At 40.1% G+C, this 26,142-nt stretch overlaps 1 protein-coding gene across 1 annotated transcript in view; it reads right to left on the bottom strand.

Moving 5' to 3' along the window:
* Positions 1–5,111: 5,111 nt before the first annotated feature.
* The window catches only part of AAK1 (AP2 associated kinase 1), a gene marked incomplete at its 3' end in the record, with an annotated part of 155,371 nt that continues 134,340 nt past the window's right edge, over positions 5,112–26,142 (bottom strand). The window contains exons 18-22 of the mRNA XM_079720514.1: positions 10,884–10,985; positions 9,720–9,821; positions 8,165–8,275; positions 6,465–6,575; positions 5,112–5,206 (exon numbers count right to left, since the gene is read on the bottom strand). Of these exons, the coding sequence (XP_079576640.1) occupies positions 5,112–5,206; positions 6,465–6,575; positions 8,165–8,275; positions 9,720–9,821; positions 10,884–10,985 (521 nt within the window). The remainder of the gene's footprint in view (positions 5,207–6,464; positions 6,576–8,164; positions 8,276–9,719; positions 9,822–10,883; positions 10,986–26,142) is intronic.

Genomic DNA, 26,142 nt, shown 5'->3' with positions numbered 1-26,142 from the left:
ACAGACTTGTTTTTTATACAATACTTGTGTAGCAAAGTTCAAATTTCACATTTTTCTGTATAAGATAGCTTCATGTACCTCTGTTTGCTTTGTCTTCTTGGGAGGACAGGATAAAGGTCTGTGGTGAATACACATCCATGTGATGAGGGCGTGTGCGACAGGGCAGAGAATACTCCTAGGGCAAGACTACATCAGAGTGGGAACCAAGATGTCTTCCATTTCTAGCAACTACCATGCTGCTGCATAGATCAGCATTGTCCAAAGAACCTCTCTCCCCCATCACAGTGAAAGGAAACCCAAGAGAAACAAAATGGTATCTTGTTACAGATTATTTGAAATGGAGGCCATCTGGGATTCATTCTAACTCAAGAAATCCAAGCACATCCAACTCCAGGAACATTACTAGTGGGTTAAAGGAAAAGGCTAACTTTGTGCTGGTAAAATTACAGTCTCTTGAGAGGAATAAAAGATGGCTTTGTAATATCTGGAGTGTTTCAGTAAAGGTACCATTTTAGGTATCCATCTAATAGTTTCTCTGTTCTGCCTGGCAGCCTCTAATCTGCTTAATTCAGTACTCTGGGCAATCCTGTCATTTTTATCCCCAAACTCTAAGTTCATGACTACAGAATCCTGAATCTTACAGACTGAGAAAGCTAAAGACTCCTGGAACTATAGACAAACATCGGCATGGGAGACTTTATTTTGGCCGAAGGTATCTACAATGTGCATCTGTTCAGCTGAATTCATATGCCTCCATACCTCTGGGTTGAGGTCAACCCCAAAAGTCTCCTCCTTCCCCCAGCACTACTGAAGGCAGAACTGTTCCTGACCTGGGCGGTTGTGGGGGAGAGGTTGTGTTGATTTGAATCATTTATGTCAGGAGAGCCCGAAAAAAGGATTAGAAACAAAGCTAATATTTCATCTTGAGAAAAACAGGTTATTTTCCTGGATTTGTTCCCCTATAATTATTAGCAATCCAAGTTCTATAATTCTAATTTGGGAAGAGCCAAGTCCCGTATCAAATGACACTGAACAAAGTGACAACCTCTTTCAGAGGTATTTTAAAACCCCTATCTTTCAATTTTCCAAACCATACTAAAGACAGGTGAAATCATATAAGTTCCCTTATTCAGAATATTAAGCAAGTTAAGACTGATTGTTGTCGCATTCCATTATAAGGTCCTCTCTGGGAATTTTCAGTGAATTATTCATTCTTCTTACTATCTTCAATAGTAACCACTCTTCAGCTTAGGCGAGTGATTTTGTTTTTTGGAAACATCTAAATGTTATTTAGAACCAAGAGTGGTGGGAAAAGATCAAGAAAGAGAGCATACTACTTTCAGATGCTGAAAGCGATACTAATTAGATAATACAACTGATTTTCTTATATTTTATAATCTTTCTTGATAGTATTGAATATTTCTAAGGAAAGGAGTTTCAAAAATAACATAAATGGTGGCAGCATCATTAGAATAAGTATTAGTTTCCCAAGTAAAACCAGATGCCTTTGAAGGGAACACTCAATTAGGTACCACAACTCTGATATGTCTGCTAAAGAAATCATTAATTATAATCATATTTAGAAGTGTCTATTTAAACCTTATCTCCTCTGAGGGCTGTGTTTTTAAAAACACTGGGACTTGAATTTGGTGATCTAGTTACCTGAATGCTGTAAAGGGAAAAAAATCCAATTTGTGATGTTTTCTGGTATAGGTACTACTTTTGCACAGCTGGAATAAAAGCAAATCAGAAACATATGCTTACAGTTATTTGTCCATTTTTAAATGGCAGATCCTTGACTATACAGTTTTAAAAAATTGAAATCTTCTGATACTGTTTTGTTGGAATAGGTAGATACATGTGTGTAATATTTAAAAAGAGGAAAATCTATGTCCAAAACTCTGTGATGATGTATGAGTCTCTTCAGATAACCAAGAGAGCAACCCAGGTTAGTGAAAGCCCATTGTAATTCTCTAAAGTGTAAATACTGCTACAGTAATAGTAAGAGCTACAGAAGATAACTGAAGAACATCAGGATTATATAAATCCTTCATAGTCCTCCTAAAGCATCATAATAAATACTTAGAACCCTAGAATTCTATAACCTTAAAAACCATCTAGTCCAAACCCATCATTGTCAGTTAGGAGCAGCCCTAAGAAGTGAAGCCCCTGCTGAAGGCCACTAGGCCAGGGACTGGCAAAGGTCAGGACAAGCTCCCAGGTGGCCTGTCCTGCCCGGGTCTCTTCTCCCACCACTTGCTTTAGGTCCCACATCTGTGAAATGAAGTGGATGGACTAGAATAATCTCTAAGGTCCCTCTTGTAGCTCAGTCTACAGTTTCAAAGTTCTATCAATTATTAGCATACTATAGTCATCTCAAATAAACCCTTTTAGCTCAAGGATGATGCTATAAACTAAAGGAGGTCCCTTTTATCAAGTCACTCACATGTCTTCTTTAGCAGAAAAATAGATCTCTCCTTTGAAGCCCTACTCCTAAAGAATAAACTCAAGATAATTTCATGTCATTATCCCCCTCAGGCTTCCTCCACCCAGTCTCTCTGGTTTCTAGTCTATTCCTTTTCATTAACATTCTCCATTAAGCTTTACTGAGCCAAATGACTAGATAATATATCTCAATGTGATTACGGGTAATACATGAAAGGAACAATTTAGAGACACTTACCTAATTTCTAAACTGTATTCTTCGTGGTTTCAGTTAAATTGAGAAACTAGATATTTCATTATATTTCTAACATGTATGAAAAAAAATCAAACTGGAAAACATAGGCATAAAACATTATTCTTATTTAAAAATAAACATCTCTTTCATTAGTTTATATATTCTTTCTATGTCTGGGAAAAAGAATACCATTTTGATCTTCAGTAATATTCCTGTCCATAAAGGGGCAAACCAAGTCCCATTTTCACTGCTCTCCAATCATGGAGAGCTCTTCAAGGATATCTTTTTTTTTTTTTTTTTTTTGCGGTACGCAGGCCTCTCACTGTTGTGGCCTCCCCCGTTGCGGAGCACAGGCTCCGGACGCGCAGGCTCAGTGGCCATGGCTCACGGGCCCAGCCGCTCTGCGGCATGTTGGATCTTCCCGGACCGGGTCACGAACCCGTGTCCCCTGCATCGGCAAGCGGACTCTCAACCACTGCGCCACCAGGGAAGCCCGAGGATATCTTTTTTAACCCTCAGCAGGACGGTTGTGCCTCCCTCAATTTTGGAAATGACCCATTATCCTAACAGAGGCCTGTACTTAGTGTGTCTAGTTTCAGCTGGCATGGAAGTACTTAAAGTCAGAAGGAAGACTGAAAGGTTCCGACTTTTCCTCTGATACCTTTCAAAGGCTGTTCTCACATTGCTGGGGTCAAAGCTTGACCTCCAAGGTACAGGGTTTTGCAGGCGATTGTTGCTGTTCAGCTTTCTTTTTTTCCCCCTTAAAGAGCAAACGTGAAGAAGAAGAAACAAAAGTGCTGGACAGGGAAATGAGCAAATGGACCTGGAATTTTATTGGTACAAATCTGATCAACTAAGAGGTTCCCTTCTGACCATGAAAATGGCACTCAAGGAAGAGAACCAAATGTGGTTCTATGTGCCTACCTCTTTCAAAAGGGTGATTTTATAAAACTGCTTTGCATGTAAGGAAAAAAATATACTTCGGTGAGTAAGGACATATACAGAGGGTGACCATGAGTCATGTTGTCACATCAGTGCAGGGGCCTTTATTTATTTTATGAACAATATTCTAAGGTTAGTGAGAAACTATGGTTTGTTTTGTTTTTTTAAATGTAGGATGCCAAGGAAACCAACTGAACATATTTCATTGGCTGCATCCTTCAATTCAAACATCAGAGAGAAAGAAAGGTAAGTAGCCAGAGTCAAATTGTGCCTAGTGTGTCAGCATACTTATTTCTGATTATCTGAAAATAAACAACATGCTTATTCTACAAAGACAGAGGACCTGCTGAAAGCTTATAGCAACACACAAGTCTACTCAAAATGATTCCATATGTTACACTGTAGGATTGCTGCGTAGTTAGTTATACAAGGGAAAGAGATCAAAACCCTGTACAGACACCTGATATCGGACTTGAAACGCCAAGTGGAAACAGAACTATTCAGCGTCTTCATTTATACACAATTTACAATATTTGATTCAAAATAAAAATCACAAGAAAAATACATCTGTTTCTGCTACAATTCCTTCCCCTCCCCCATCCACCCCCAAGTGAAAAGTCTTCTAATAAAAGGTATTATATTACCACCACTGTCTGGTTTTGGTCTAATTCTGAGATCCCGGCTTGGGACAGTTAACATGAAAAGGAATGGCAATACTTGGGATTTATATAATGTACACATTTTATCCAAGGATCTCCAGTACTTGCAGTCATGTCTCCAGATCTGAGAAATCACGGTTCAATGGAAGCCAGAGTGCTGGACGAACGCTGGGCAGGTTGCATGGGGGTGTGAAATCCCTTGGCTAAGTCTATGATCAAACAAGGTCAAAGTTGGTTGGCTAGAGCTGGGCTCAATTTCTCTTTCCAAACATATACCATCAGTCAGTTTTACCCTCTCTCAAACCACACACCCATCTCCAGGTTACTACCTCGAGTTAAGACCAACTGAAGAAGCCATGTCCTCATGATAATGCAGCAGCATAAAAAGCAAAAACAGAGAAACACATTCATCAGCAACTGGCCAAAGGAGATGGGGTTGGGAGGATTGATCTGGGAGGCCATTCCTAGCAAGAATGAGACAAAGGTGTCAATTCACTAGTTTCAGTTACAGTTAAGCTTTTGGTGGAGTCGATTCCAGCAGAGGTGAAGCTCATGGCATCTAGCGTTTGATTTAAGATAATGCTATTGAAGAAGGGTAATGAGGAAACACAGCAAACTAACAGAGAGGAGCTGGCCAAGGAGTATCTGGAGGGCCAAAGTGATTTTCTTTCCTTATCATCTCTATGGGAGAAGGCAAGGGGTAGTAGGAGATTAGGGCTAGAAGGCCCCTTATTTGCAGATTAAAAAAAAATCATTTTCTTTTAACTCTGTAATGAAAATGTATATTACGGTATGAAGGTTACAGAACTGCATCTGCTACTGGGTCACGGCTACAGGTCTATGAGCTGATCCACCAGCAGTAAAGACCTGGCTAGGTTGGGAAGACTGGACTCAGAGCTCCCACTGCTGTTTCTAGAGTGCCCACCTGGAAGTGGAGAGATAGGAATTCAGTACAAAACACAGAGGGTTAGGGTTTAGATGTGCAGAACAAGCAAAGGAGGAACAAAACAAAACAAAACACCCTAGAGAAACAACAATTTACATTTTGCAAACTCTTACATGTTAATTTTTAAACATATAAATTAGAGATCCACCACCTCCCACCAAACGTTCAAGCACTGTGTGCATACCCTACTATAGGCAGGAGACCTTGCAAAGAGGATGCTATTTTCAAATGAATATCTATTTTGCCTGAGAACTGCTGGCTGTACACTAACTTCCTGATAACATCAACTCATTTCCCTGTAAGGTAAAAATCAGTAATTTTTGTTTTGGGGAGGAATTAGTTATGAAGACTACTGTAATAAAAACATGCTTTAAAAATATATAGATGGGGGTGGGATAGGGAGGGTGGGAGGGAGATGCAAGAGGGAGGGGTGATGGGAATATGTATATAAGTATAGCTGATTCACTTTGTTATACAGCAGTAACTAAAACAACATTGTAGAGAAATTATACTCCAATAAAGATGTTAAAAAAAAACCAAAACAGCTTTGGGTTTTTGAGCGTAGAAAATAAATAAATAAATAAATAAATAAATAAATAAATAAATAAATAAATAAATAAATGTAAATAACACCTATATATATGTATATATGTGTGTGTGTGTATATATGTGTGTGTGTATATATATATATATGTATATATATATGGTCTTAGGGCAATTCAGTGTTTTATGGCATGGTCAAATGATTTTAATCCAACAAAGAAGAAAAAGGATGCTCCACAAATGTCCAAAAGATGCAAATGATATCAAAGTACCACTGTTAATCTCTTTGGAAAGAATATTTATTACATATTGTTCTAATCATGATAAGAAATATCCTGTGCCTTTTTTTTTTTTTACATATCTTCAGGTTTCCATTGACTGAAGATCACTTTATTTTTAGCTTGATACTTTGAAAAAACCAGCTTTTAGTCAAACTATTACTTTTAGTCAAATATTACTTTTCTTCTCTCTAAATAAACACCATGGTTATGCTTTAAGATACCTATATTAGTACCTTTACCTGTGTCTCCATCTATCTACACTGGTCCAGCCCACAATGATTGTTATTACCCCCAATTTCCTTCATTAAATGTTGATGCTTTCCCTACCCCCCGCCTTTGTAGATTAGGTACATTACTATTTTGAAGAGAGCTGATGTCAAACTCTTCTCTTTTCCCCATCCTCTCTTTCTTACCTTGTGGGTTTTTGGTTATCAATACAGGAATAGGGTCAAACTCATCTTCTGCCACCTTGTCCGAGCCCTCAGGGACATCAAAACCTGAGATGAGATTACTATCTTCTGCAGCTTAATACAGAATGCAAGTACACAAGCAGAAACAACAGAGGTAGAGATTAGCAAATGAGAGAATACATAAGAGGCACACAGTTCCCAACTGTACAATCACTGTTGTTTTTAAAGATGAAAATGCTTATTTTCCTGAGTTGAAATTAAAGTAGTAAAGCTGGAAAACTTGGGGAAATAGAAAAAAATGCTTCAGAGCTGGCCATGTTAAGACTTTCATAAATGAGAAGGGAGAAGAGTTACAGGAAGAATTCTCCCTACCTTTATAAGGCCATTAAATGTAGTTATTGTGAGATATCTCTTCACCGTCAGTAATTCACAAAAGCATGGGATTTAGTCATTTATCTTCTTTATTGAGCAAACAGAGGCTGGACTAACAATATTCAGAAACACTCAAAAACCAAGGGCAGCGTGGAGATAATCAGTCACCCTTTAAGAAGTAACCATTGTATACAAGGCAAACAGAATACTTCTGAAAGAACTCACTGCCCTGTGATTGGGAAAAAAGACATTCAAACACTGACGCCCCAGTAATGTTGGGGCAGAAGATCACATGCACTGAGATTTCAAGGTGAAGTTTACTAGAAGTTCTCCATTCTACAAGCAAGTGTTAGCTGAGCACCTATTTTGCAAGTGATGTTCCTCTGTAATTACGCATTGCTGCTGACACACTCCTGTCAGACATAATTGGCTAAATAGGTAACTTCTCTATAAAGACATAGTCTATAAAAACATAGTGATTTTAATGCTATTAAGAGTAAAAACAAAAACTCAGCTATGACCATTGCAAACCAAAGGCTAATTATTATTTCATCATCTCGGGGAGGCTTTCTTCCTAAATTTCCTTCAGAAAGAACTTACAAGCTGTTCCTTTAATATGTATTTGCTCCTTCCAGAAAACCACGTTAGTTATCTAAGCCCAGAAAGTTTAGTGAATGCCTGCGTACGGTAAGCCAGGCACAGTGCCTGTCACTCTCACGAACTACTCAATGAATAGAACTCAATTCAAGCTACCTCCGTCCCTCAGAATTTCAAACCAGTATTAACCCAAGACTAAGAAATGGAAACAGTAGATTAGAAAGAGAAACCCGGTAATTAATCATGACTCAAAGGTTAACTAAAATTCAAAACTTTTACGAGTTCAATCTTTGAGCACTGACTTTTGAAGAATGATGCTTTTTTCTTTATTGTAGTAATCACTATCAAAAAACTTTAAATCTGATTTAATGACACAGTTTTAAGTTCTAAGGCCAACAAGTATCTGATTATAGTCAGTTAGTGGACAGTCAACTCAACCCTGAGCTGACTGCAAAGGTATGTAGCTCTGTCTTTAATAGAAAGCATGGAATATCTGCATTCCAGGTGACTGCCAGAAAGCAACATCTCCACAGTCTGTTGTCCCAGCCTTATTAAATAGTCTTACTGAGAGGAACTTTAACACAGGGGCTAAGAGTACAAACTCAAGTTTTCCACTTAAGGAGGTGGTTAAAAAACTTCACTAGCAAAGACTTTTGTCAAGGAAAATTCTCAGGAGTTGCTCAGTTCTTCTCCTCTAAGGATACATGTGGGCCCAAGAAGAGGAAAGCATTTACCTTTATGGGCAGGAGCAGAGATCGCTATGGGGGCAAATTCTTCCAGAAGGTCAGTAGTAGGGTTAGAAAGCAGAGAGCAATCAATCAGGGAATCTTCCCCGGTGAGAGAATCTGAGTCCAGATTAACAGCATCCCAGGTCAGTGATGGCATTAAATGGCACACACAACAATATCACGAGGTTAGGTCTTAGCCTTTAAGTTATTGCATTTATTGGGTTGGCCAAAAGGTTCGTTCGGGTTTTCCGTACGCGCGTACAAAAACCCAAATGAACTTTCGGGCCAACCCAATATATTATACATACAAGCCAAGGCGGGAGAAAGAAAACCAAAAGAAACCCGTTAAGCACCCTGTATTTTCATCTAGAGAAACATGGATTTCTAAACTTCTCTTAACAGATATATATATAAATATGGAAGAATTTTTTTGCTCACAGGTTGCTGGTTAAGCAAGTAAATGGTTTGGATATCAATAAAACTTTGGCAACTCAGTTCTCAGCAAATGCCATTTGGGAAAAAGGACTTTGCAACTAAAGAGTTTCACTTAAACTCTCCCTAAACATTCACTGAAAAAAGTTGCTATAAGATGAGGTATCCAAGCTGACAAGAAGGGGGTTGTCCCTGGCTTATTATTAGCAGAATATGGCATGATTTGGCAGTACTTTTTTAGAACTCAACCCAATCCCCATTCAAAATTGAATGATCTTGTCTCTTATTAGTATTCTTTAAATCTGAACTGCTCCTTGGAACACATGATTTTGCTTTTAGTTAAGGAACAAAAGGAAGATTAAATTCAGAGTTCAAGTATTTCAACACATAAATTGTTTTCTGGGAGTTTTCTAGGAGAAAACAGCCAAGTAAGCACAAGGAAAAAGAACCATACTGTCTTCTGTGTCATTTTTTTTTTAACCTGGATGAGTTTATTCTCATATTTCCTAGACTTCTAATTGTTTCTGTTCCAAGTGAGCAAAGTGGACACTTTTATCAAGGTAATTATGGACTCAATAAAAATGAAGGTTATCAAATCTGTATTTAACGAATTGTAGTTAAGGAATGGATCCAGGGAAGATTTCAACTTTGCCTACAATTTAATAGCAAATCACCTAGATGTGATTAAAGCTCTGTGCTGGGAATAGAATGTTAACATACATAACACGAGCCCCCATGGACATCACTGACATTGTTAGATCCGAAAGACTGCTCAGTACCCAGGAGGAGTTAAGGGCATCCTTACAACTCAGCAGAGTTCTTTAATTAAGGAAGTAGAGGGAACCCGCCACCAGTGACAAAAATCTTCAATAAAGACAGACTGAAACCAAAGAAAGCCCAGGGATCACTCTACAAAGAACATGGCTCCAAAAAGGTACTCGACTCTTTAGTGAGGAAACACATCGCTCAACATCTAAAGCTGGGGCTGTAATCATGCAGAGCATCCATTCCAGGAGGAACTAACCAGGCTGTGAAATAAGCCCAGGACCATCTGCCGCAGGTGGAAAGCCTGACTCAGAGGGCTCCCCGAACTGACCAGTTCCTGCAGCCCCAGAGACTCCTGACTGACCTGTGCGGTTTGAGGTCACAGATTCCGTCTGAGATGGGAGGCGCTGGGCCGCCGGGGGCTCCAGTCCTGGTATCAGACTCTCAACAGCAACATCAGCTTTTTCTTTTGTAACAGAGCATTAAGAGAGGAGAGGAAAGGGTAAGGGAAAGGTAATCAGAAGGTTCCTTGGATGATTCTGTGAAGGCTTTCTTCGGCATGTCTCTAAAATGCCCATCTCAGGTAAGATGGAAAGCACAGCAAGTTGCTTTCTTTCTGCTGCTTTGAGTGTCTGGGCTTCACTGACAGAGCAGGCACGTTCAAGGTTAACCACGGTGGCTAGTCTCGGTGATTCTCAGTTTTTACAGATAAATGCTGAATGCGAGCTATTCAAGGAGACCTCTTACGTGTCAGAAGACAGGCTCAAAGGCACCTTAATGTCTTCTGGTAATTGTGCTTTTCTTACGGGATAAACTTGGGGCCAAACATGTTCTGTGCCTTGCAAAGGCCACTAGTCCACCTCAAATCCCATGCCATGCTGTAGCTGGAGGTATTCTTTACCATGTGACATGCCCCAGCTGGAGGAACATCTTTCTGAAGGGTCATGGCATTTCTGAGTTCTAGGACTTTGTGCTCCTGTAGTACAGGGGCCCCGGATGTTTTATAGGTCTTGCCTGCCTTGCGGCTGGAGCACAAGAAAATGTAAAAGCAAGCAGATCAGACCCCTGCCCTGGATTCTACTCATAGGGCCTCAACATGGGGGAAATGTTTTCTCAGTTACTGACGCTTGGCACATACGGAGGCCTTCTAAAGAAGAATCTGCTAAAGGTGAAGTCCACCCGGAAACCAACTTTTTTCATGAAGCTTTTGTAACGAAATGTGAATTTTCCCACATTACCCCTAATTCACAAGAAATTCACTCTAGAAATCTCAGTGTTTCAAGAATAAGTAATGGTGCTGTGCTGCCGAAAGGCAGAGATAACACTTCATTTGGGGCCATAACAAGGGAGATTAAACAGCCCTGGCTTCTGGGTTAGCACAAGGCATCACTCCAACACCAGGAGGCTTCATGGCATTTCCGCTCCTCAGCAGGGCTACTCAGTAGGGATCTGTTAACCAGTTAGTTGCCATTTTTGAAACAGACACACATATCATGCATGACTGAAGAAACAGAGATGATGACTTTACCAATTACAGCATCAGAAGTGCTACCAAAAGGATCTGTCATAGGCAAGAGGTCAGGGAGCAGAAGAGAAGTGTCAGGAGATTTGAGTCCCTCGATTAGTTTTTCTAGGTTGGGCAGAGAAGTAAAGAGAAAGCAAAAATGCAATGAGATATTCAAGTAAGCCGATCATTTACCATTTTCTACACAAACACATTTTAGGGGTCAAAATTTTACATAGATTCAGCATAAAAACAAATACTGCTAGTATCTTGTTAAAAATAGGCTCTCAAAGTTTAAAAATGATTATTTCCCCAAATGAAGTAGTCACTTTGTAAGGCATTCAAGAGGCTGCCCTGAATTTGTTTTTAAATTTGTGGTATAATTTACACTGAATAAAAGCCACCAATTTTAAGTGTACAATTTGATGTATTTTGACAAATGTACACATAAGCACCACGGAAATAATGAGGTAGAACATTTCCATCACCCCAAAAAGGACCCTTGTGCCCCTCTCTAGTCAATGCCTTCCTCTTACCCCTAGACGCTGGCAGCAAATGATTTGCTTTCTGTCCTTACAGCTGTGCTTTTTCTACCATTTCCTACATAGTATGTAGTCTTTGCTGATGTCCTTCACTTAGCATAACGTTCCTGAGATTCCTCTATGCTATGGCATACATCAATAGTTTGTTTTATTGCTGAGTAGTGTTTCACTGTATGAATGGACCACATTTTGTTGACTCATTCATCAGCTGACGGATATTTGGTTATTTCCAGCTTTTAGCTATTAAAAATAAAGCTGCCATAAACATATGCATATAAATCTTTGCGTATTCATATCTCTTCCTGGGCTTAGTTTTGAATCTCTCTCTCTTTTTTTTTTTTTGTCTTACATTTAGAAATGGTTTATGACTCACCAAGAGAAGCAATGAAACCACACCTAAGTTAACTTTAACAATCATTTATTGTCTGCCAACCGAGAGCTTGTGACACCCCTGGTATACTCTTATTATTAAACTGTCAAATCTCACAAAATTCACTTAAGCCTGCAGATGGATTACTTTTGATGTCTTGTGGCTAAAAAAACAAAAGGACATGAGAAACCACCAGATTTGTCACACCTGATAACTTAATGTGTGATAACATGGACACATTAAGGATCCTTCCAAGACAACTCTTTAGCCTGATCCATCAACAACTCTCTACCTGTAACCTATTAAAAGTAGAGCATTAAAATAAAGTTCCTCAAGCAATTAAAAAAAAAAAGCAGAGCATTAACTTGACACAAAATAATGAATCATAGACTTTTACAGAAAGAAGGGAATTAAGAGCTCATACTTCCTTTTACTTACAAAGAGATTGAGACCACATAAATTCTATAATTTTCCCAGTTAAAGGTCTGTCAACAATGTTTTTTCTATCACAAAAATAAACCGCCTTTAAGATAAATCTAGAATTAAAATGTCTGAGAAAAAGAAATGCAAAGTTCAAGTATGCGTGTATAACATTTTAATGAATCTGTATTCTTCTAGGCTATCAGGAATCAAGATAAGCAAAGATGAAATTGATATTCACTGAGGGATAGAAACCAAATTTTAGGTGATCTGTAATCTAGGTGATCTGTAACTACACAGATGAAACAAAATAATGGATTTTAGCGTCTTGGCAAGATAATTTGCTTTGGTAGAATTAACATACTGCAGAAAAAGCCGTTTTTATACGTGAAACCAATTTACCATCTTTGAAATGTATAACATGCGGCTATCTTTGAATTAAATACCAATATGCTACATATCTCATTTATACCTAATTTATATTGAAGGAAGGAAGAAAGCAGCCTCTCATCAGCAGGGAAAAAAAACCAGGGTTCTAACCAAGTATACAAGTGTAATAACATCAGCACTAGTCTTGAACTGTACATGACATTATAAGAAACGATGTTTAAAATATCTTAGACAATTTTCAGCATACAGGCAAAAGTAAGATGGTTTTCCCCAAAAGTCTGATTTTTCATTATTCTGAACACTAGCTTTTGTTTTATTCCCCCCACCCCGAAAGGTTCTCTCACTTAAAAAAAGAAAAAGTAATGATCTTCTATCACTTTCAGCACTCAGATATTTGCAATCTTGTGAAGCACTGGATAAAAAGTACAGGCCCCAACATTACTTGTTTTTCATACAGCAGTTTGTCTTGGCCTCCCCAGTGACTGGGTGTGACCCTGGGGCAGTTCCTGAAACAGATCTCCTTATCTGTAAAATACAGACACCTCCCCCTAACCTTTTTGTATTAGTCACTCAAACATCATCTTAAGCCTTTCTCCACCCTCCCTGCCACATTAGGAACTTCCTGGAACACTCTGCTTTCGCTTCTCCTGCAGCCCTGAAGGCAGGGAAGGTGTCTTCTTAATTTCTGTGTCCCCAGTTCCCGGTTCCTTCTCAACCTCTGTCAAATCTCTGCCTTTTGGCTTCACTGGGGAGGTGGGGAGAACAGGGGATCAATGGCAAAAAAGCAGGTCCTTCAACAAGAATCTAATTTTTTAAATTAGCCATTAGCAAAAAGCATGAGGGTAAAAGGGTACGTGTTTGCATGCGTGCGTACCTGTGTTGTATCATAACATGGAATGGGGTGGGGATGGGGTAAACTGCCACATTCTTTTCTGACCAAACCTCGAAGTAACAGGCTGTTCACACAGATAATCTGGATGGTCACTGCTGTTTAGGAATATTCAAATCTTAGAACTGTGGGAGGGAGGAGCAGGGGTCAGAGTAACATCAGGCAGAAAAACAGGAGTGAGAGTCCAGGGCTGCTGCATAAGTCACGTTGGCAGCCTGTGCAAAAATGGTTTCTTTCACTCCCGGGACTCTTGCGGCTGTCGGTTACTCAGTACTGACCCCCAGGTGCTATTACAACAATGGTTGTCACTTGCATTTGTAGAGTTCAATGTCAAACATTTTCATTCATTATTCACAAAAAAACCTGTGTTTGGTAATACTGATACAGTTGAGAGTGGACATCAGAAAATGTGAGAATGCGTGACTTGCCCAAAGTCACAGATGGGACATGGCAGAGCCTGCACTTGACTTCAACGTTTCCTCCACATGCTGCCTACAGGGTCTGCTTAGCTCCATAACCAGAGGAGAAAGTGTTTTCACACAGACATGGTCCCATGCACAATGGTCAAGTTATAAAAGATATGTTAACACTGGAAGGAACTTTAGATCTTATCCAATTAGCCTTCTCATTTGCAGATGAGGAAACAGCTCCAGAGAGGTGAAGTAACTTGCCTAAGATCTTACAGCAAGTAAGCCACAGAGCTAGCTAGGACTAGGACCCAGAGCTTTATGTATAGAGATTCAATCTCCTGGTTTAACTAAGGCTTTGATTGCTTTAAAGTGTACAGACTCTTAGAAGATACATTTTAAGCTATTACTGGTCACTTTTGGTCACTGTAAATGAAGAATGTGAGGACAGACTGTAATGGGAGGGAAAGATTGTAATGGGAGGTACAGGAGGCTGACAGTCTCTAAATCACAGCCTGGAGGCCTCCCAGGTGCATCAAGGTCTGGCTTTGATATCCTTCCTTTTATGAATTCTGGCCTCTCTCTCACATTTTTATAAAAACCCTCTGAGGCCATGTATCATGATGCCGGGGTGGGAAAGAGCAGAGAAGAGATGGTGAATTTAGGAAACTATGCAGGAAGTGTTCTTTACGATCCAAAACCTTGATCAAGTTCTACACGTATGACGAGACTTGTTGCTATCTAATGAACAAAGACTTTTTAAATTTTACTTGAATCATGGGAGATGGGTTCTCTGGATGCAAAAACAAAACATATCTTCTAGGACAGTTCATACCTGAAATGTACAAAGACACACTAATTCTCAATTATACAGAATGACAGACGAACAAAAACCAGAAATAATTCATAAATTGTATTTTGAAATGACTTAATCCTCCTGAGAAACATTTAATCTTTTATTGTGATGCTATACATTTTCATTTGGGGTCTGCAAAATCCTCCCAAATGAATAAGCAACATGAAAGAGTCAAAGGGCCTGAGTTTAAGTTAGTTAAGTTACCTAACTTTTCTAAGCATCAGTTTCTCACCTGTAAACAGAGGATGCAAACTACTTTAAGGGGCTTTTAGGATTAAATGGGCATATTTATCAGAATTAATGTGTGTACATGTGTGTATAAATTGAAGTACTTAGCCCATAAAAGAGGATTAACATCTCCTTTAAGTAAGAGGACTAGATAGGTCAGCCGGCCACAGATGCTTGAGACTACAGTAGTGAAGGCAGGTGAAGTTCTAGATTTTACTCAAATGCCTTGGTATGAGAACAGAATAAGCAAAATTCCTTGAATAAAGTGAAGTGGGAGGTGGAGGCAGCATGGTCTAGCAGAGGAAGAAAAGGTACTGAGAGCCAGGGGACCTGGGTTCTGCGCTAAGTCTATGTCGCACTTTGGGCAAATCACTGTTTCTCTCTGGATCTAAGTTTTCTTACTGATAAAATGAAGATAAATGTAAAGGTGCTGTCCACCTCTAAAAGTTCAATCATCCAGTGTGACGGGAAAAACTGGAAGTACGAACTGGCCGCTTAGAAGATGGACTGCTTAGTGATGACACTGGAACTCTGAACTGGTACTAATGGCAGGGGAGAACACCTGGAGGGCTCCTCAGTGACATGGGCAGGAGCTAAAATGAGTGGCCTCAAGATGACAGGTTTTGGGAAATGCAGAGAGCTGTTCAACGTGCAAGCTCAGCCCAGACATGAGTGGCCAGGGGAACAGGGTGACGAGGTGGGGGAATATCGAAGCTTCCTCCTCATTTGAGAAAAGAACAAACTGCAAATGTTTTCTACTTTAGTGTAAAAATAATACATGTCTATTGTATAAAATCTGGGAAATACAGATAAGCTAAAGGATAAAAGTAGGAAGAGCTTCAAGATGGCAGAAGAGTAAGATGCGGAGATCACCTTCCTCCCCACAAATACATCAGAAATACATCTACACGTGGAACCACTCCTACAGAACACCTACTGAATGCTGGCAGAAGACCTCAGACCTCCCAAAAGGCAAGAAACTCCCCACGTACCTGGGTAGGGCAAAAGAAAAAAGAATAAACAGAGACAAAGGAATAGGGACAGACCTGCTCCTCTGGGAGGGAGCTGTGAAGGAGGAAAGGTTTCCACACACTAGGAAGGCCCTTCACGGGCGGACACTGTGGGTGGCGGAGAGGAGAGCTTCGGTGCCGCGGAGGAGAGCGCAGCCATGGGGGTGCAGAAGGCAAAGTGGAGAGATTCCCGCACAGAGGATCGGTGCCGACCGGCACTCACCAGCCCGAGAGGCTTGTCTGCTCACCCGCCGCGGCAGGGGGTGGGCGGGAGCTGAGGCTCGGGCTTCGGAGAGGACTGGGGTTGGCTGTGTGAACACAGCCTGAAGGGGGCTAGCGCACCACGGCTAGCCGGGGGGGAGTCTGGGAAAAAGTCTGGAGCTGCCGAAGAGGCAAGAGACTTTTTCTTGCCTCTGTGTCTCCTGGTGCGCGAGGAGAGGGGATTAAGAGCTCTGCTTAAAGGAGCTCCAGAGACGGGCGCAAGCCGCAGCTAACAGCGCGAATCCCAGAGACAGGCATGGGACGCTAAGGCTGCTGCTGCCGCCACCAAGAAGCCTGTGTGCGAGCACAGGTCACTCTCCACACCTCCCCTCCCGGGAGACTGTGCAGCCCGCCACTGCCAGGGTCCCGGGATCCAGGGACAACTTCTCCAGGAGAACACACGGTGCGCCTCAGGCTGGTGCAACGTCCCGCCGGCCTCTGCCACCGCAGGCTCGCCCCACATCCGTACCCCTCCCTCTCCCCGGCCTGAGTGAGCCAGAGCCCCCAATCAGCTGTTTCCTTAACCCCGTCCTGTCAGAGCAAAGAACAGACGCCCTCCGGCGACCTACACGCAGAGGTGGGTCCAAATCCAAAGCTGAACCCCAGGAGCTGTGCGAACAAAGAAGAGAAAGGGAAATCTCTCCCAGCAGCCTCAGGAGCAGTGGATTAAATCTCCACAGTCAACGTGATGTACCCTGCATCTGTGGAATACCTGAATAGACAACGAATCATCCCAAATTGAGGAGGTGGACTTTGGGAGCAAAGATATATACATTTTTCCCCCTTTTCTCTTTATGGGAGTGTCTATGTGTATGCTTCTGTGTGTGATTTTGTCTGTATAGCTTTGCTTTTACCATTTGTCCTAGGGTTCTGTCTGTCCATTTTTTGTTTTCACTGTTTAAAATTTTTTTCTTAATAATTATTTTTTATTTTAATAACTTAATTTTATTTTATTTTATCTCTTTCTTTCTTTCTTTCTATTTTTTTTACCCTTTTATTCTGAGCCGTGTGGATGAAAGGCTCTTGGTGCTCCAGCCAGGCATCAGGGCTGTGCCACTGAAGTGGGAGAGCCAAGTTCAGGACACTGGTCCACAAGATACCTCCCAGCTCCATGTATTTTTTTTCTTGCGGTACGTGGGCCTCTCACTGTTGTGGCCTCTCCCGTTGCGGAGCACAGGCTCCGGAGGCGCAGGCTCGGCGGCCATGGCTCATGGGCCCAGGCGCTCCGCGGCATGTGGGATCTTCCTGGACCGGGGCACGAACCCGTGTCCCCTGCATCGGCAGGCAGACTCTCAACCACTGCACCACCAGGGAAGCCCCCAGCTCCATGTAATATCAAATGGCAAAAATCTCCTAGACATCTCCATCTCAACGCCAAGACCCAGCTCCACTCACCAACCAGCAAGTTACAGTGCTGGACACCCTATGCCAAACAACTAGCAAGACAGGAACACAACCCCATCCATTAGCAGAGAGGCTGCCTAAAATAATAATAAGGCCACAGACACCCCAAAACACACCACCAGACGTGGACCTGCCCACCAGAAAGACAAGATCCAGCCTCATCCACCAGAACACAGGCACTAGGCCCCTCCACCAGGAAGCCTACACAACCCACTGAACCTTTAGCCACTGGGGACAGATACCAAAAACAACGGGAACTACGAACCTGCAGCCTGTGAAAAGGAGACCCCAAACACAGTAAGCTAAGCAAAATGAGAAGACAGAAAAACACACAGCAGGTGAAGGAGTAAGGCAAAAACCCACCAGACCTAACAAATGAAGAGGAAATAGGCAGTCTACCTGAAAAAGAATTCAGAATAATGATAGTAAAGATGATTCAAAATCTTGGAAATAGAAGAGAGAAAATACAAGAAACGTTTAACAAGGACCTAGAAGAACTAAAGAGCAAACAAACAGTGATGAACAACACAATAAATGAAATTAAAAATTCTCTAGAAGGGATCAATAGAAGAATAACTGAGGCAGAAGAACGGATAAGTGACCTGGAAGATAAAATAGTGGAAATAACTACTGCAGAGCAGAATAAAGAAAAAAGAATGCAAAGAATTGAGGACAGTCTCAGAGACCTCTGGGACAACATTAAATGCACCAACATTCGAATTATAGGGGTTCCAGAAGAAGAAGAGAAAAAGAAAGGGACTGAGAAAATATTTGAAGAGATTATAGTTGAAAACTTCCCTAATATGGGAAAGGAAATAGTTAATCAAGTCCAGGAAGCACAGAGAGTCTCATACAGGATAAATCCAAGGAGGAACACACCAAGACACATATTAATCAAACTATCAAAAATTAAATACAAAGAACAAATATTAAAAGCAGCAAAGGGAAAACAACAAATAACACACAATGGAATCCCCATAAGGTTAACAGCTGATCTTTCAGCAGAAACTCTGCAAGCCAGAAGGGAGTGGCAGGACATATTTAAAGTGATGAAAGGGAAAAACCTACAACCAAGATGACTCTACCCAGCAAGGATCTCATTCATATTTTTTTTTTTTTTTTTTTTTTGCGGTAGGCGGGCCTCTCACTGTTGTGGCCTCTCCCCTTGCGGAGCACAGGCTCCGGAGCACAGGCTCAGTGGCCATGGCTCACGGGCCCAGCCGCTCCTGCGGCATGTGGGATCTTCCCAGACCGGGGCACGAACCCGTGTCCCCTGCATCGGCAGGCGGACTCTCAACCACTGCGCCACCAGGGAAGCCCTTTTTTTTTTTATTTATTTTTTTTTTCATTCAGATTTGATGGAGAAATTAAAACCTTTACAGACAAGCAAAATCTAAGAGAATTCAGCACCACCAAAACAGCTTTACAACAAATGCTAAAGGAACTTCTCTAGGCAGGAAACACAAGAGAAGGAAAAGACCTACAATAACAAACCCAAAACAATTAAGAAAATGGTAAAAGGAACATACATATTGATAATTACCTTAAATGTAAATGGATTAAATGCTCCAACCAAAAGATATACACTGGCTGAATGGATACAAAAATAAGACCTGTATATATGCTGTTTACAAGAGACCCACGTCAGACCTAGGGACACATAGAGACTGAAAGTGAGGGGATGGTAAAAGATATTCCATGCAAATGGAAATCAAAGGAAAGCGGGAGTAGCAATTCTCATATCAGACAAAATAGGCTTTAAAATAAAGACTATTACAAGAGACAAAGAAGGACACTACATAATGATCAAGGGATCAATCCAAGAAGATATAACAATTGTAAATGTTTATGCACCCAGCATAGGAGCACCTCAATACATAAGGCAAATATTAACAGCCATAAAAGGGGAAATCCACAGTAACACAATCATAGTAGGGGACTTTAACACCCCACTTTCACCAATGGACAGATCATCCAAAATGAAAATAAATAAGGAAACACAAGCTTTAAATGATACATTAAACAAGATGGACTTAATTGATATTTACAGGACATTTCATCCAAAAAGAACAGAATACACATTCTTTTCAAGCGCTCATGGAAAATTCTCCAGGATAGATCATATCTTGGGTCACAAATCAAGCCTTGGTAAATTTAAGAAAACTGAAATCGTATCAAGTATCTTTTCCGACCACAATGCTATGAAACTAAATATCAATTACAGGAAAAAATCTGTAAAAATTACAAACACATGGAGGTTAAACAATACACTATTTAATAACCAAGAGATCACTTAAGAAATCAAAGAGGAAATTAAGAAATACCTAGAAACAAATGACAATGAAAACACGATGACCCAAAACCTATTGGATGCAGCAAAAGCAGTTCTAAGAGGGAAGTTTATAGCAATACAATCCTACCTTAAGAAACAAGAAACATCTCAAATAAACAACCTAACCTTACACCTAAAGCAATTAGAGAAAGAAGAAGAAAAAAAACCCAAAGTTAGCAGAAGGAAAGAAATCATAAAGATCAGATCAGAAATAAATGAAAAAGAAATGAAGGAAATGATAGCAAAGATCAATAAAACTAAAAGCTTGTTCTTTGAGAAAATAAACGATAAACCATTAGCTAGACTCATCAAGAAAAAACAGGAGAAGACTCAAATCAATAGAATTAGAAATGAAAAAAGAGAAGTAACAACTGACACTGCAGAAATACAAAGGATCATGAGAGATTACTACAAGCAACTCTATGACAATAAAATGGACAACCTGGAAGAAATGGACAAATTCTTAGGAAAGCACAACCTTCTGAGACCGAACCAGGAAGAAACAGAAAATATGAACAGACCAATCATAGGCACTGAAATTGAAACTGTGATTAAAAATCTTTCAACAAACAAAAGCCCAGGACCACATGGCTTCACAGGTGAATTCTATCGAACATTAGGGAAGAGCTAACACCTATCCTTCTCAAACTATTCCAAAATATAGCAGAAGGAGGAACACTCCCAAACTCATTCTACGAGGCCACCATCACCTGATACCAAAACCAGACAAAGTTGTCACAAAGAAAGAAAACTACAGGCCAATATCACTGATGAACATAGATGCAAAAATACTCAACAAAATACTAGCAAACAGAATCCAACAGCACATTAAAAGGATCATACACCATGATCAGGTGGGGTTTATCCCAGCAATGCAAGGACACTTCAATATATGCAAATCACTCAATGTGATACACCATATTAACAAATTGAAGGAGAAAAACCATATGATCATCTCAGTAGATGCAGAGAAAGCTTTCGACAAAATTCAACACCCATTTATGATAAAAACCCTCCAGAACGTAGGCATAGAGGGAAACTTCCTCAACATGATAAAGGCCATATATGACAAACCCACAGCCAACACTGTCCTCAATGGTGAAAAACTGAAACCATTTCCACTAAGATCAGGAACAAGACAAGGTTGCCCACTCTCACCACTATTAGTCAACATAGTTTTGGAAGTTTTAGCCACAGCAATCAGATAAGAAAAAGAAATAAAAGGAATCCAAATCGGACAAGAAGTAAAGCTGTCACTGTTTGCAGATGACAGGATACTATACATAGAGAATCCTAAAGATGCTACCAGAAAACTAGTAGAGCTAATCAATGAATTTGGTAAAGTAGCAGGATACAAAATTAATGCACAGAAATCTCTAGCATTCCTATACGCTATTGATGAAAAATCTGAAAGTGAAATTAAGAAAACCCTCCCATTTACCACTGCAAAAAAAAGAATAAAATATCTAGGAATATACCTACCTAAGGAGACAAAAGACTGTATGCAGAAAATTATAAGACACTGATGAAAGAAATTAAAGATGGTACAAATAGATGGAGAGATATACCATGTTCTTGGATTGGAAGAATCAACATTGTGAAAATGACTCTAGTACCCAAAGCAATCTACTGATTCAATGCAATCCCTATCAAACTACCACTGGCATTTATCACAGAACTAGAACAAAAAATTTCACAATTTATATGGAAACACAAAAGACCCCGAATAGCCAAAGCAATTTTGAGAATGAAAAACAGAGCTGGAGGAATTAGGCTCCCTGACTTCAGACTATACTACAAAGCTACAGTAATCAAGACAGTATGGTACGGGCACAAAAAGAGAAATATAGATCAATGGAACAGGATAGAAAGCCCAGAGATAAACCCACACACATATGGTCACCTTATCTTTGATAAAGGAGGCAAGAATATACAGTGGAGAAAAGACAGCCTCTTCAATAAGTGGTGCTGGGAAAACTGGACAGGTACATTTAAAAGTATGAAATTAGAACACTCCCTAACACCATACAGAAAAATAAACTCAAAATGGATTAAAGACCTAAATGTAAGGCCAGACAGTATCAAGCTCTTAGAGGAAAACATAGGCAGAACACTCTATGACATAAATCAGTGCAAGACCCTTTTTAACCCACCTCCTAGAGAAATGGAAATAAAAACAAAAATAAACAAATGGGACCTAATGAAACGTCAAAGCTTTTTCTCAGGAAAGGAAACCATAAAGAAGATGAAAAGACAACCTTCAGAATGGGAGAAAATATTTGCAAATGAAGCAACTGACAAAGGATTCATCTCCAAAATTTACAAGCAGCTCATGCAGCTCAATAACAAAAAAACAAACAACCCAATCCAAAAATGGGCAGAAGACCTAAAGAGACATTTCTCCAAAGAAGACATACAGATTGCCAACAAACACATGAAAGAATGCTCAACATCATTAATCATTAGAGAAATGCAAATCAAAATGAGGTATCATCTCACACTGGTCAGAATGGCCATCATCAAAAAATCTACAAACAATAAATGCTGGAGAAGGTGTGGAGAAAAGGGAACCCTCTTGCACTGTTGGTGGGAATGTAAACTGATACAGCCACTATGGAGAACAGTATGGAGGTTCCTTAAAAAACTAAAAATAGAACTACCAGATGACCCAGAAATCCCACTACTGGGCATATACCCTGAGAAAACCATAATTCAAAAAGAGACATGTACCAAAATTTTCACTGCAGCTCTATTTACAATAGCCAGGACATGGAAGCAACCTAAGTGTCCATCAACAGGTGAATGGATAAAGAAGATGTGGCACATATATACAATGGAATATTACTCAGCTATAAAAAGGAATGAAATTGAGTTATCTGTAGTGAGGTGGATGGACCTAGAGATTGTCATACAGAGTGAAGTAAGTCAGAAAGAGAAAAACAAATACTGTATGCTAATACATATATATGGAATCTAAAAAAAAGAAAAAAAATGGTCAGAAGAACCTAGGGGCAAGACGGGAATAAAGATGCAGACCTACTAGAGAATGGACTTGAGGATACGGGGACGGGGAAGGGTAAGCTGGGACAAAGTGAGAGAGTGGCATGGACACATATACACTACCAAACATAAAATAGATAGCTAGTGGAAAGCAGCCGCATAGCACAGGGAGATCAGCTCGGTGCTTTGTGACCACCTACAGGGGTGGGATAGGGAGTGTGGGAGGGAGGGAGATGCAAGATGGAAGAAATATGGGGACATATGTATATGTATAACTGATTCACTTTGTTATAAAGCAGAAACTAACACACCATTGTAAAGCAATTATACTCCAATAAAGATGTTAAAAAAAATTTTTTTTAAAGGATAAAAATAAAACTACCCATAATTTCCCTTGTAGAGATAGCCACTATTGAGTTTTTAATGAATGCTCTTCCAACCTTTTCCTATAAACTCTTAACGTTCAATAAATATTTAAGCATACTCATGTGCTCTTCAGACAATGTATTAGAAAAGAATTGCTAAGTCAATAAGGAAGTAAAATCTTAAATGCCACGCTGTCCTCCCTGAAAGGTGTACTAACTGCTACTCCCACTAGCAGGATCTGAGTGTGTCCATTTTCTGACACCTTCACCAAGCCTGAGGTGTTAGCTTTTTTTCATGTTTACCAACCTGACAGCAGAAGCTGCAGCACCTCACTGCTTTATAATTGGTACTTCTTGGATTCATCATGATGGTGAACTTTTAGAAGAATATTATTTACTGATAATTCATCTTTTGTCTTTTGTGAATTGTCTGCTCATATTTTTCTGTTGGTGTGATTTTCTTTTCACATTCCCAGTACTATAATCAGTTCTTTCTCAATTCTCTAGGGTTCCCAAATAAAAATGAGTCAGGTTAAGAGCTTGGAAAGGCGCTGAAATCATGGTTAAAAGACTGAGAAGGTGGACCCCTGAAGAAAAATGGATGCAGAATTAGTTAGCCTGGACCATGGAAACTGAGAATGCTTTTAAAGGAGAGGATTGTTAGTACTTTGAAATGAAGGGAAGAATGAAAGGGTCTTCTCTTCTGAGCACCTCCCTTCTCCTTAAACATAAGTCAAATGGCGTGAGGGATTAGGGGAAGAGAGGAGGGGGCAGCTGCTAGAGTTGGAGACAGGGATTAATCCATTTCAGATTCTCATACCGCTCCTCTCAAGACTTAGTAACTGAAAATATAAATCACAAAAAAGGGTACAAATCCTTCATAAACCAGTCTAAGGTCAGACAGTCAGAACCAGTTCCTGGCAGGAGACCAGGATATACTGCAAGTTGTGAGCTTTTTCTCTTTTAAAATATCAAAGATGAGGGTAGATATCTATTTATACAGGCTAGTAGGGCTAAGGGCTTGCCCAAGGCCCATTGCAACCCTAGTTAGGACTATGGCTATGAGGACTAAAGCAGACTGAACCTACAGACATGGAAGAGCCAGATGCGAGCCCCATCGAAAAAGATGATTTGGCTGCTACAGCTCTGTGGTTTTGGAAATTTAGGTCTTGTCTGACTTGGGGTGTAAGCCCTGATGTCTTGTAACGAGAGATGCTGTTTTTAGAATTTTGTCACTCTAGCTCCTATCACTGAGAAACCAGACACTAAACCATCTGTGACATCTGCAAGCTGGAATCAAGAGTCAACCACCATGACCCATTCCGAGTCCATTTTAGAGAACAGAATCTGTGGGAAGAAAAACTTTCCAGAGTAAAGACACAACTCTGATCAACCTTGGACTTTTAAAATATCACAAGACAGCAACTGGAAGTGAGGGAGATGCCAAGCAAATAGCTCTGAGAGGAATGCCTATCTTGACAACAAAGCACTGAGAAAACACAGCTTCTCTTGCTTACTTTTCAAGAGAAGACGGAGTGCCATAAGCCAAGAAGTACTTTTTTTAAAACAGTTGTTAATTCTAGGAAGTGGCACTTACGGGGCAACTAATGCATTCTTGCTCAGTCTTGTGGAACACTGATGTTGAAAGGTCAGTATTAAGGGGTTGCTATAAACATCTTCTCCTCAAACTCTGAACACTGCTGGTGGGAATGTAAAAACGTGTAGTCACTGTGGAAAACAGTATGGCAGTTCCTCAAAAATTTAAAAATAGAGTTACCACCGGTTCTAGTAATTCTGTTTCTGGGTATGTACCTCAAAGAGTCTTGAGTTTTGAAGAGATATTTGCACACTCACGTTCAAAGAAGCATTATTCACAGTAGCCAAAAGATAGAAGCAACCCATGTGTCAACTGACAGATGGATTTTACACAACAGAATATTATTCAGTTTTAAAAATAAATTCTGACATATGCTACAACATGTATGAACCATGAGGACATTATGTTAAGTGAAAAGAGCCAGTCACAAAAGAACAAATATTGTGTAATTCCACTTATATGAGGCACCTACAGTAGTCAAATTCATAGAGACAGAAAGTAGAATGGTGGTTGCCAGGGGTTGGGGGGAGAGAGGAACGGAGAGGTATTACTTAATAGGCAGAGTTTCGATCTTGCAAAATGAAAAGAAGTTCTGTGGATGGATGGTGGTGATGGCAGTAAACAATATAAATGTACTTGATGCCACTGAACTGTCCACTTTAAAATGGGAAGTTTTGTGTTACACATACTTTATCACAATTTTTAAAAATGATTAAATCTTTCCACCCATGTTCAGAGAAAATTCCTCCATCTTCTCGACCATTTTTTTAAACCTTTGATACCACCTATAGCTCATCTGTTCCCTAATACAAATAAAAGGCAAAGTAAATGAACACACAGCATATGAGCATCAGTGAAATACTTTGAGGCTCACTAGAGCTAGGCTTCATGTGGCAGTTTATGAGCACACAAATGCTCGGCTGTGATTTTTTTATGCCAGATTTTCTAAGAAAATTTGTTTTACAATGCTTTGGAAAATAAAAATACTCCTTAAAAAAGAAAGAAAAACACCTCCAATTATCCAGTGTCCCTTCACTTAGAGTTTAACAATTGCTAATATCAAGGAGTTCTACTTTGATGGCTCTTAGTTGTGCAAAGGTCATAGGTCATAAGAGCAAGTTTCATTTCTGTAAGACAAAAATACCATTGCTAAGACTTTTTGATAACTAGGACTGTGCCCCTGGGAATAAGGGCCTGGAACCAAAGCTGTTA

The sequence above is a fragment of the Hyperoodon ampullatus genome (assembly GCF_949752795.1).
Source record: "Hyperoodon ampullatus genome assembly, chromosome: 15".
Lineage (NCBI taxonomy): Eukaryota > Metazoa > Chordata > Mammalia > Artiodactyla > Ziphiidae > Hyperoodon > Hyperoodon ampullatus.
This window is presented reverse-complemented; position numbering and strand designations above follow the sequence as displayed.